The sequence below is a fragment of the Dipodomys spectabilis genome, unplaced genomic scaffold (genome assembly GCF_019054845.1).
Source record: "Dipodomys spectabilis isolate Male_0828 unplaced genomic scaffold, ASM1905484v1 ptg000157l, whole genome shotgun sequence".
In the NCBI taxonomy this organism is placed as follows: Eukaryota; Metazoa; Chordata; class Mammalia; order Rodentia; family Heteromyidae; genus Dipodomys; species Dipodomys spectabilis.
The window spans coordinates 20,903,770-20,916,338 of NW_024870834.1; the positions used below are offsets into that span (position 1 = coordinate 20,903,770).

Genomic DNA, 12,569 nt, shown 5'->3' on the forward strand with positions numbered 1-12,569 from the left:
CTCAGTTCAAAGCCAGCCCAGCAGGAAAATCTGTGAGACTCTTTTCTCCAATTAACCAACAGAAATCTGGAAGTGGCGCTGTGGCTCAAGTGGTAGAGCGCTCGCCTTGAGCTGAAGAGCTGAGGGACAGCGCCCAGGCCCAGAGTTCAAGCCCCATGACCAACAATAAAAGAAAAAGAGAAAGAAAAAAAAAAAAGATAGCTCCAATGGCTATAGAGAAGAAAAGATCACATTTTTCCATTCCGAATGAATCCAGCCCTATTTAATGACCCCATCCAGACATCAATTCTGTGATGTTCATTTTTGCTACTTCATGCATCCTGTCCACTGCTTTCAGTCATCAGAAAAGATGGACTCATTCCTGCTCCTTTAGTGCTGAGGACTTCAAGGTGATGGCAACATGCTGTAAAGAAAAGCTACTGGCCTTGACAGTAACAAAACACACACAAAAAAACAATCGTACGTACAGCTGTCCATCTTTCCTGGTATAAAAGCTGACTGACTTGATAGTAGCCACAACCACCACCATGCAGAGAGTCACGGGGACAAAGAGCATGATGACATGTTTGGCTCCATATTTCAATGTCAACTCCTCATCTTCTTCCTCATCTTGTTCCAGCACCTGCTGTGAGTTACTCTGAGGTTGACCATTAGATACTGGCTCAGGGTTGCCAAGTCTCCGCCTGTCACTGTGCTCCTGCCGTTCGCGACTGTCATTCTAAAACCACAAGGAAAACTTTGTCAGTAAATCACACTTTTAGCAGAATATGTAACAATTATGTAACAATTAGACCCGTGATTAACAGCTGTGCATGGTCACCACTGGAGTTTTAAAAACTTGAGGCAATTCCATATGATTCTCCAACCCTAAGAAGAGCAGGTCAAGTACCCTCCAGGCCCTGCTAGAGCTAGCCTCTGCCTCTAGACAACCTCTTTTACATATACTCCACTTTGTGGACAAGGCTGAATTATTATATATTGCCCAGTAATGTAAATTAACCCTAGACACATCTGTTTGTCCTAATTTCCAGTCCCCTGTGAGAGGAATCTCCAGGAAGAGGTGATGATCTGCCTCTTATGTGCTTAGGCTTGGCCGTTTTAACTCCTGTCACCCTAGGACTTGGGCTTCCCTGAAGGTAACCACAAAACCCTCAGCTCAGTGAGAGACACCTGGATGGCATCAGGCACCGGCGGCAGCAAGTGCCCTCTTGCCTTCAGAAAAAAAGGCGAGGGAAGTGAAAAAAAAAAAAAAAAAAAAAAAAACTTGAGGCAAGAAAGAACCAATTTATAGGCAGTGGCAAAAGCCTAAATTATTAACCATTGTTCTCTAAGGGCACCCAGGTCCTCCCTCTTACCATGGTCTTGACTCACCTCACTCTCTCCTTCCATTTTGCAGCTAAAATAACTAGACTTCTTGGAGGTCTGGCTGAAACATGGACACCTGCATTAAGCTTTTCTGATTTGCTACAGCTGCAAGCTAAATGATCTCATTGTTTTAATTCATGAGCACTTACTACTGAAAGTTTCATACCAGCTATGTAAAAACTTTTATTATTAGTAAGACTCTGAAATCTATGTGGTAATATTCAAGGTATCTTTCTGCATTGTTTCTTATAATTGCATGGAAACAATTGCTTAAAATAAAATAAAAATTATTCAACTGAAAAAACTCTCCTCTTTTTTTTTTTTTTGGGTCAGGTCGTGGGGCCTGAACACTGTCCCTCAGCTCTTCAGCTCAAGGCTAGCACTCTACCACTTGAGCCACAGTGCCACTTCTGGCCTTTTTTTCTGCTTATGTGGTGCTGAGGAATCGAACCCAGGGCTTCATGCATGCAAGACAAGCGCTCTACCACTGAGCCACCTTCCCAGCTCTCTCCTAACTCTTCTAAAGAACAGCTGGGTCTTACGCAATTCTGATGGTTATGCTGGGCAACAGCAAGGGAACAATAAACAATCAATGAATGACTGAGTGAGATCAGTACACTTCTTAGATTCTACTTTCCTCTGACCCTTAATGTATGCTTATCTTAGGTTTATTCTCCCCTCTCCCACCTCTCTCTCCTTCTCCCCTTCCCTCCTTCTCTCCCTCCTCTCTCTCCAATTTTCTTTGTGCCAGTCCTGGTGCTTGAATTCAGGGTTTGGGCACTGTCCCTGAGCTTCTTTTGCTCAAGGCTATACCACTTGAGCCACAACACCACTTCTGGCTTTTTCTGGTCTTTTTTTTTTTTTGGTCGGTTGTAGGTCCTGAACTCAGGGCCTGGGTGCTGTCCTTCAGCTCTTCAGCTCAAGGCAAGCGCTCTTGGCTTTTTCTGTTTATGTGGTACTGAGGAATCAAACCCAGGGAATGCATGCTAGGCAAGGACTCCACCACTAAGCCACATTCCCAACCCACAAAAACAGTTTTAAGACATGAACAGTGATTCTAAAGGCGAAGTTGAGCTTAAAGACTATGACAAAATAAGCCCAGGAACAGGAGCGTTTAGATCCGTGGAAGAGCACTTGCCTGGCATGTACAAGGCCCTGGGTTCAATCTTCAGACACACACACATTAAAAAAAAGAGAGAGGGCTGGGAAGGTGGCTCAGTGGTAGAGTGCTTGCATTGCATGCATGAGGCCCTGGGTTCGATACCTCAGCACTACATAAGCAGAAAAAAGCTGGAAGTGGCACTGTAGCTCAAGTGGTAGATTACTAGCCTTGAGCTGAAGAGCTGAGGGATAGTGCCCAGACCCACAGCTCAGGCCCCACGACCGACCAAAAAATAAAAAAAATACAAAAAAAGAGAGAGAGCCAGGTGATAGGAGAAAAGAAACCAACCTCAAGTACTCTGCTTTCTCACAGATAAGAGAATAAGAAATAAACATAGACTAATAGTCATGGCTGCTGGTTAAGATGAAATTGGCTTGAAGACTGAGAACAAGTCACTCCTTTATCTCATCATTGACTCTACTGGATAACTACTACTTTTCTTTTTTGCCTGGTGTGGGTCCTGGACTGTCCCTCACTCTTCAGCTCAAGGCTAGTGCTCTACCACTTGAGCCACAGCACCACTTCGGCTTTTTCTGCTTATGTGGTGCTGTAGAATCAAACTCAGGGCCTCATGCATGCAAGGCAAACACTCTACCACTGAGCCACCTCCCCAGCCCCTACTTTTTTTTTTTGGGCCCGGTCATGGGGCCTGAACTCTGGGCCTGGGCGCTGTCCCTCAGCTCTTCAGCTCAAGGCTAGCACTCTACCACTTGAGCCACAGTGCCACTTCCGGCTTTTTTCTTTTTGCTTATGTGGTGCTGAGGAATCGAACCCAGGGCCTGGAGCATGCAAAGCAAATGCTCTCCCACTGAGCCACCTTCCCAGCCCCCCCCCTTTTTTTTTTTTGTCAGTCATTGGTCTTAAAATCTGGGCCTGGGTGCTGTCCCTCAGCTCTTCAGCTCAAGGCTGGCACTCTACCACTTAAGCCACAGTGTCACTTCCAGTTTTCTGGTGGTTTATTGGGGATAAGAGTCCCGAGGACTTTCCTGCCTGGGCTGGCTTTGAACCGTGATCCTCAGATCTCAGACTCCTGAGTAGCTAGGATTAGAGGCGTGAGTCACTGGTGCCCAGATTAACTACTACTTTAAGTGTTACCATTGCTCATTAAAAATACATTCCAAAGCTGGGCACTGATGGCTCATGCCTGTAATTCTATCTACTCAGGAGGCTGAGATCTGACAATCAGAGTCCAAAGCCAGCCCAGGCAAAAAGTCCCTGAGATGGCGGCTACTGGTGGCTCACGCCTGTAATCCTAGCTACTCAGGAGGCTGAGATCTGAGGATCGAGGTTCAAAGCCAGCCCGGGCAGGAAACTCCGTGAGACTCTTATCTCCAATAAACCACCATAAAACCGGAAGTGGCGTTGTGGCTCAAGCGGTAGGGCGCTCGCCTTGAGCTGAAGAGCTGAGGGGCAGAGCCCAGGCCCAGAGTTCAGGCTCCCTGACCGGACCGCCCCCCCCCCAAAAAGATTAAAAAACAAAACAAAAAAAACACTGTAGATAAAAGATGATTGGCAATCTCAGTGTTGAAGGTGTGGCCACCTTGAAGCAAAGGCTACAAAGGAGGAAAAGAGACACTGGGCCCAGCAACTGTGGCTCCTGTTTGTCATCCTAGCTTCTCTGAGATCTGAGGATCACCATTTGAAGCCAGCCTGGGCAGAAAAGTCCAAGAAATTCTTACCTCCAGTTAATTATACAAAAGCCAGAAGTGGAGTTGTATCTCAAGTTGGTAAAGTGCTAACCTTGAGCACAAAAGCTCAGGGACAAAACTCAGGCTCAGAGTTCAAGTCCCAGGACTGGCAAAAAAAAAAAAAAAAAGACACTGGGTTGTCCATAAAACATTTTTGTGTTTACTCTGAAACTTCAGCAGTTGCATATATACTTTGATGCAAAAAAGATTATAGCTATGTATAGTGGTACACACCTGTGATCCCAGCACTCCAAAGGCTGGGGCAAGATTGTGAGTTGAAGGCTAACCTAGGTTATAGAGAAAGACCTTGTCTCAAAAATAAATAAATAAATATTATATTGAAGAGTGAAAAAAAAGAAGTAAAACAATTAGATAATGTTTCAAAAGTAAGAGGAAAATACTTCAGGAGTGAAATAGACAGGGCTCCCCTTCAAGTTTCACGTGAACAATCAGGAGTAGTCCAGGGTGACTCTGGAGATTTCTAGCACAAAGAACAAGGTAGGTGGCACTGACAGAGCAAGGGAACACAAGAGGAAGCAGGCTGGAGAGAGGCCTTCTATGTGAATGTGAAGTACCTGCACCAGGTAGGGAGGTCCAAAGGACACAAGCAACAAGAATGTCATGCTCAGGTCAAAGGACAAAAGCTCAGGAAGAGAGTGCAGGTGGAAAAAAGGAGCAGTAAGACTTGGTGGTGATTAACACAAATATTTGCAGAAGTGATAGGGTGACTAACCTCCAGGCATAAGCAGCAGGAGCTGAAAGAACAGCAAGACAGATTAAGAGCAGGATGGAATGGCATGGTCCAGAGATGATGTATACAGGCAGGAAAGGAAAGGGTCGAAAAGACACTGAACCTGTCAATAGCAAGTTCTATAATGCTTTTTTTTTGGGGGGGGGGGGGCACCAGACCTGGGGCTTAAACTCAGAAGTCTAGGCACTATTCTTCAGTTTTTGTGCTCAAGGCTTGCACTTACTATTTAAGCCACAGCCTTCACTTCTGGCTTTTTGGTGGTTAATTGGTAGTAAGAGTCTCACAGAACTTCCTGCCCCATTGGCTTAGATCCCAACTTCCTGAGTAGCTAGGAGTGTAGATGTGTGCCACAGGTACCCAGCTTCCCTAAGGATTTTTTTTAAAATTTTGCTTTATTGTAAAGATGCTGTACAGAGGGGTTACAGTTACATGAGTAAGGTAATGAGTACATTTCTTGTCGAACACTGTTATCCTCTCCTTTGTTTTTTTCCTACTTCCACTGGAAGTGGCACAGTGGCTCAAATGGTAGAGGGCTAGCCTTGAGCTGAAGAGCTGAGGGACAGTGCCCAGGCTGAGTTCAAACCACATGACCAGCAAAAAAAAAAGAAAGAAAGAAAGAAATCATACTGGACTGGGAAATGAATGGAAATTGGGAAGGTAAGGGCAATTATCCTTTGAAGACAAAAAAAAAAAAAAATGGTGAGAACATGACTCCAACTCACAAGTTATTTTAGTGCTGTTAGAGACTTGGGCGTGCTTGTCAGGTCAAAGTAGAGAGGTGAGATTAGAAGTGACTGAATACATAAGACAAGAGGATGAAAAGCAATGGCACAGGTAAGAATAACAGGAGGAAGCAGAGAGAGAAAGGTGCCTCCCAAAGTCACTGGTGCCCTCTTCTGCAGTGTAAAAGGCAGGAAGAGTTCCTAAACCTCAGAGTCAATACTTGAGAACCCTAATCCTGTAAGAAATGGAAAGAAGATTATGCTGGCGTATAAAAGATAAAAACATAAGCCCCACCCACCAAGGAAGAGAATTCCAAGTCACTCCAGTGGACAAAATCCGCAGGATAAAGGTACTCAGGAAGGCGAGGTCTAGAGGGCGGGAACATAGTGTGGCAGTAGGTGGAGGAGGAAAATTGAGAAAATTTACACTTCTGTTTTCCCGGAGAAGAAGGTGACTAAGTCATTGGTAAATCTGTCAGCATTCTGTTTAGCAATACAATTCTGAACAACTTAATGGGTGGATTAATACTTGTTAAGAATTAAAATGCAAGTAAACTAGGTGCCTTAACATAGCATTTGACAACTTAAACAAAGCCCGTTCACATTATCTCACTGATTCACAAAACCAACTTGTCCAAAATCTCATACCAAGAAGACAACAGAGGCAGGAATCAAATCCTAGTCACGTGCTTCAAAGCCCAGGTTCTTTGTGCCCACAGCCCTCCCCCTTAGACTGTATGAACACACTTTAATTAGGGTTGAGTCTGGCAGAAGAGGCCATCACTCACTTGTTCCACTAGATATTCTAGTTTATGAAGCACTAGGACCAACCCTACCCCACCTGCCCCCAGGTAAAACAGTCTACTAGAGGAGGGTCAGCTCCAAGCTACACATTCGCACTCTTACTCTTACCAGTACTTTGTATACTATTTTTAAGTTTTTAAAAGGTAAAATACTTAAATGGTCCTAAAAAATGTCTAAAATGTATGCAGAAAAGGCTCCCTCCTAAGTATCTACCTTGTTTCCTAATACCACTCCTCCTCCTGCTTTCTTTTTACTGCTCTCTTGTAAACCTTTTCCAAGTCCCTTTGCACACAGGGTTGTACTTTGCTTTTAGCTGTGTGTGTGTGTGTGTGTGTGTGTGTGTGTGTGTGTGTGTGTATGTGTGCCAGTCCTGAGGCTTGAACTCAGGGCATAGGCACCATCTCTTAGCTTTTTTACTCAAAGCTAGCCCTCTACCACTTGAGACAGCTCCATTTATGGCTCTTTGGTGGTTAACTGAAGATAAAGAGTCTCAAAAGATTTTTCTGCCCCTGTGGGTTTTGAAGCACAATCCTCAGATCTCAGCCTCCTGAGCAGCTAGGATTACAAGTGTGAGCCACCAGTACCCAGCGTATTTTGCTTGTTTTTTTTTTTTTTTTGTCTTTTTTTGTCTTTTGTCGGTCATGGTGCATGAGCACTGTCCCTGCGCTCTTCAGCTTAAGGCAAGGGCTCTACCACTTGAGCCACAGCACTACTTCCAGTTTTCTAGTGGTTTATTGGAGATAAGAGTCTCACAGACATTTCTGCCTGGACTGGCTTTGAAATGTGACCCTCAGATCTCAGCCTCCTGAGTCGCTAGGATTACGGTATGAGCCACAGATGCCTGGCTCCTATGCTTTCTTATCTATGTGATTTAGAGACTTTAAACACCTTCCTTCTTTTTTTTTTTTTTTTAACCCCATCTGATGTTATATAGCCTAGGCTGGTTCCAAACTTACGGTTTCCCTGCTTCAGTCACCCGAAGAGCTAGGATTCTAGGCATGTGCCACTGCAACTGGCTCCTGATTCTCTTCTTTATCAAAATTTCTAAACAACCACATAGCCAGCATATGAATTAATCATTATTCATTTAATGTGTGTGGGCACAGTGGCAGGGTAAATTCTCTCAAATATAGCTGCTAGGTCATAGTAGATTTCATATTCTAACATATTGCTAAGTTGTTCTTCATATAAACTTTATCAGTTCAGATTCACCAGTATAGGAAATAGTCTACTTCATTCACTATGTCCTTGTCAATATGTTCGCAAATGCCCAATAGTTAAAATACAGGAGGGAATCTCAGTGTAAATTTTATTTTTAGTCCTCTTACTATCAGGAAAGTCGAGTACTTGTGAAAAAACAAACTGCCTTTGCCTTTTGTTTTCAGTATGGGGTTTGAACTCAAGAGTCTTGCACTTGCTTGCCCAGCTGGTACTCTACCACTTAAGCCACACCCCCACCCAGCAATTTGCTGAATGAGATTCAGATAGTTTTTTCTTCTGCTGGGGCTGGCTTTGAACCTCTCAGTCTTCCAGATCTCATCCTTCTGAGTAACTAGGCATGAGACACCATGGGAGCAGTACTCAAAACCCAGATGATCATGCACATGTTCTCACTCCATCTTATATGTGGAAGTTTGCTTCTATACATGAAGGATTTGTTGTTTTTCATCTGCCCAATTAATATACTGAAGTGCTTAGAATAACACCTAACTCATTTCAGGTTCAATAAGTATTTGTTGATTAAATATTTTAGGATTTGTAAACTACAGATGTATTCCAAGTTCTTACACTACACCAAACCTGTGTAACATACAAGTAAGTTAGATATAAGAACAGAAGTCAAATATGGTATTAATCACATGGTTTACTGTGAGCTGCTCACTCCAGCTCCTCCTATTAGGATTCTAAAAATTAGCTAGAAAGGGGCTGGGAATGTGGCTCAGTGGTAGAGTGCTTGCCTAGCATACATGAAGCCTTGGGTTTGATTCCTCAGTACCACATAAACAGAAAAGCCAGAAGTGGCGCTGAGGTTCAAGTACAGAAGCTCAGGTACAGTGTCTAGGCTGAGTCCAAGCCCCAGGACTGGCAAAAAAAAAAAAAAATTAGCTGCAGAATTACTGCTGTTATATACATAAATTGTTCATGCTCCTATGATGTCAAAAGGATTTTGTGTCATTATACATTATAAGCCTTCATGTTTTATACTTTGTAAGTTTTTGCCACACTGAAGTTATAATTTTGTGAAACTGAGTATGAGCTTGAGTTAAAATAAAAAAATGTACATCACAAATTCTAATGTTTTTCAATATATACACATGCACAGTTATAATGAATGTTCATAAATACTGTATTCTCTATCACAGTATTTTATGCACATATTCTCATATAACAGTCAACATGCCTTAATAGATAAGAATCTATTATATTGATGGATTTATGGTCTTATTTTTTAGCTAAAATGAGTATATATTTATAAAAGGATTCGGTCCTCAGGATTCGGTCCTCGGTTAGGGGTGTAGCTCAGTGGTAGAGCACTTGCCTAGCATGCTCAAGGTCTTTTTGATTCCTAGCAATGCCAAAAAACAAAAGCGGGGAAAGAATCAATCCTATAAGACTTTATTACTTGTATAATTAGAAATGCATAGGCCTAAGCCTGCACTGAGTAGCCTAAGAGTAGCATAACCACAGACTGGCAGGTTAAGTGGAAAACTTGAAAACGTTTATTAATTGTAGGCAACGTTTCCAACAACAGAATTCCACCCAGCATCTGCCCCAGCTCTGTGATTCCCTGAGTCAGAGGTGGAACCAGCGGGCTAGAGCCAAGAAAGGCTGTCATTTCCCAGAACAGTTGACATAACGGGTTAGAGAATATTTAACATGTATGGGGCTGTGGTATTAGGCTTTAGATAACTATTTCTAGACTAATAAAGATCTGTGCCTTGGAAGTGGCGCTGTAGCTCAAGTGGTAGAGCGCTAGCCTTGAGCTCAAGAGCTGAGGGATAGCGCCCAGGCCCAGAGTTCAAGGCCCAGGACCAAAAAAAAAAAAAAAAGACTATAAAGATCTGTGTCTACGATTTACAACATTACTGCTCTGCAAAAGCCAGTATGTTCTACAGTTTCATTTCTTTTCTCACTTCACTTGGACGTAAGTAGGAAAACAACTTCATTACTACACACAGTACAGTAATACCATCAGAGGCTGATTAGGCCTGTGGATCTGACTTAATTTAAATTATATTGTTAACTTTTTGTGTGTGTGTGTGTGTCAGTCATGGGGCTTGAACTCTGGGCTTGGGCATTGTCCCTGAGCTCTTCAGCTCAAGGCAAGTGCTCTACTACTTGAGCCACAGTGCCACTTCCAGTTTTCTGGTGGTTTATTGGAGATAAGAGTCTCACAGGTGCCAGCCACTGGTGGCTCAAGCCTGTAATCCTAGCTACTCAGGAGGCTGAGATCTGAAGTTGAAAGCCAGCCTGGGCAAGAAAGTCTGTGAGACTCTTTACCTCCAATAAACCACCAGAAAACCAGAAGTGGCGCTGTTGTTCGAGTGGTAGAATTCTGCCTTGAATTAAGAGCTAAGAGACAGTGCCTAGGCTCAGAGTTCAAGTTCCAAGACTGACCAAAAAACAAACAAACAAACAAAACAAAAAACAGTATTCAGGAAGCTAAGGCAGGAGTTTGAGGCCAGCTTGAGCTACATTGTAAGAATCTGTCTCTCAAGCAATTAATCTATCACTCAATCAGAAATACTCAGTCCACAGAAGAGTAAGACAGGTAAGAGATTAAATAAATAGGGCTGGGAAGGTAGCTCAGTGGTAGAGCGCTTGCCTTGCATGCATGAGACCCTGGGTTCGATTCCTCAGCACACATAAGCAAAAAGAAAAAAGCTGGAAGTGGCGCTGTGGCTCAAGTGGTAGAGCGCTAGCCTTGAGCTTTAGAGCTGAGGGACAGCGCCCAGGCCCATGACTGGACCCAAAAAAAAAAAGATTAAATAAATAGACCATGAGGTGCTTATGATTCAGGAAGTTGGAGAAAGGTTCATTTGAGGAGGGGACAGGGGATATATATGTGAAGGAGGAACTGTAGCAATCCCCATGTTTTTCCTTCTTTTTTTTTTTTGGTCAGTAGTAGGGCTTGAACTCTGGGCTTAGGCGCTGTCCCTGTACTCTTCAGCTCACGGTGGGTACTCTACTGCTTAAACCACAGTGCCACTTCCAGTTTTTTAGTGGTTTATTGGAGGTAAGAGTCTCAAGGACTTTCCAGCCCGGGCTGGCTTTGAACTGTGATCCTCAGATCTCACCCCCCTGAGTAGCTAGATTACAGGCCTGAGCCACCTAGTATCTGGCCTTAAAATATTTTTTAACCTATTATTTTATTTTCATGCACCCTGATAAAATTCTTCAACCACCCATGTCTTGAACAGCCCTGCAGGATTGGGAAGTAGCTTAGTTATAAAGTGTTTGACTAGAATGAGGAAGGCCTTGAGTTCAATCACCAGAAGAAACATAAAAGAAAGTAAGTGAAATCCAGCCCTGTGTCTCTCAGCATCACAGGGTACAGCAGTCACTCTCAATTGTAATTCAAAAACTACAGACAGGGCTGGGAATGTGGCATAGTGGCAGAGTGCTTGCCTAGCATGGATGAAGCCCTGGGTTCCATTCCTCAATACCACATAAACAGAAAAAGCCAGAAGTGGTGCTGTGGCTCAAATGATGGAGTGCTAACCTTGAGCAAAATGAAGCTCAGGGACAGTGCCGAGGCTGAGCTCAAGCCCCGGGTCTGGCAAAAAAAACCAAAACAAAACAAAACAAACAAAACCCTACAGATATTTGGCAAACAAGCCTGCCAAGACCCTCAGCATCTCTTGTAGGTAAAGGAATGTAAATGAGCCCACAATCTGGCAAGGGAAGTTTCAGAAGCTGACACTGTACCTGGCTACGTACACTATTGCTCAGGTGGCTGTCTTCAGACATCTGTGCATTCTGGAAGTAGGACAAGGGTGCGGGTAACTCTGTCATTGGAGCAAATGTATAGAAATACTTCTTCACAGAAAACAAAGCCTCCTGGGGTTCTGAAAGGGAAAAGAAAATTAGACTTTATGTACTAAGATCATGCTTTCATTTTTAAAAAACCTTCAAGAATTATATTCACCAGAAACAGACCTTTCTTTCATGTGTTCTCTTCCAGGCCAGGCTGTCTAAGGACCTTGAGGGCTCTGTGCAGGCTCCTGGATTAAGTCTGAAATAGGATTTCACCATGTTGGTCAAATCCTAGCAAATCCACCCACACCAACCAAATACATACAAGCCAATTAGCAAACCAGAAATGTGTTAATTTGGCATGATCTTTGCTGACAGATTAATTGTCAGCTGAAGACACCTCTTAGGCAATAAGATTTCAAACACAAAGAATATACTTATAAACCAAGCCCCTCAGAAAGCTGAGATCTGGGCTGGGAAGGTGGCTCAGTGGTAGAATGCTTGCCTCACATGCATGAGGCCCTGGATTCGATTCCTCAGCACGACATAAGCAGAAAGCCAGAAGTAGCGCTGTGGCTCAAGTGGTAGAATACTAGCCTTGAGCTAAAGAGCTCAGGGACAGCGCTCAGGCCGAGTTCAGGCCCCACGACTGACAAAAAAAAAAAAAAGAAAAAGAAAGCAAAGCAAGCAAGAGAGATCTGAGGATCACAGTTCAAAGCCAGCCTAGACAGGAAACACTCATGTCCAGTATGGGGGGAAAGAAAAAAGAAGAAGCTGGAAGTAGGGTTGTAAGTAATAGAGCATTAGCCCTGAGCAAAAGAAAAAAAAGCTCAATGACAGCACTCAAGCCCTAGGACTAGTACAAAAAAAACAAAAGCAAAAAACAAACCTTAAACATAAAAGTTCCTAAACTGGTACCAGTGACTCATACCTGTAATCCTAGCTACCAAAAAACTGGAAGTGTTGCTGTGACTCAAGTGACAGAGTGCTTACCTTGAGGTGAAGAGCTGAGGAACAGTACCCAGGCCCAGAGTTAAAGTCCCACGACTGACAAAAAACAAAAACCAAAAAAGAAAGTTCCTTAATAACCTGATTTAGAG

The 12,569-nt window shown here is 43.4% G+C and overlaps 1 protein-coding gene across 5 annotated transcripts in view; it reads right to left on the reverse strand.

The window, feature by feature from the left end:
• The window catches only part of Psen1 (presenilin 1), a 57,990-nt gene that overhangs the window by 37,246 nt on the left and 8,175 nt on the right, over positions 1–12,569 (reverse strand). For 2 of the 5 annotated variants that reach the window (XM_042692610.1, XM_042692611.1), the window contains exons 2-4: positions 11,653–11,728; positions 11,422–11,561; positions 468–718 (exon numbers count right to left, since the gene is read on the reverse strand). In XM_042692610.1, the coding sequence (XP_042548544.1) occupies positions 468–718; positions 11,422–11,508 (338 nt within the window). In that variant the 5' untranslated portion in view covers positions 11,509–11,561; positions 11,653–11,728. The remainder of the gene's footprint in view (positions 1–467; positions 719–11,421; positions 11,562–11,652; positions 11,729–12,569) is intronic. The other 3 variants (XM_042692612.1, XM_042692613.1, XM_042692614.1) reach the window with 2 other exon arrangements.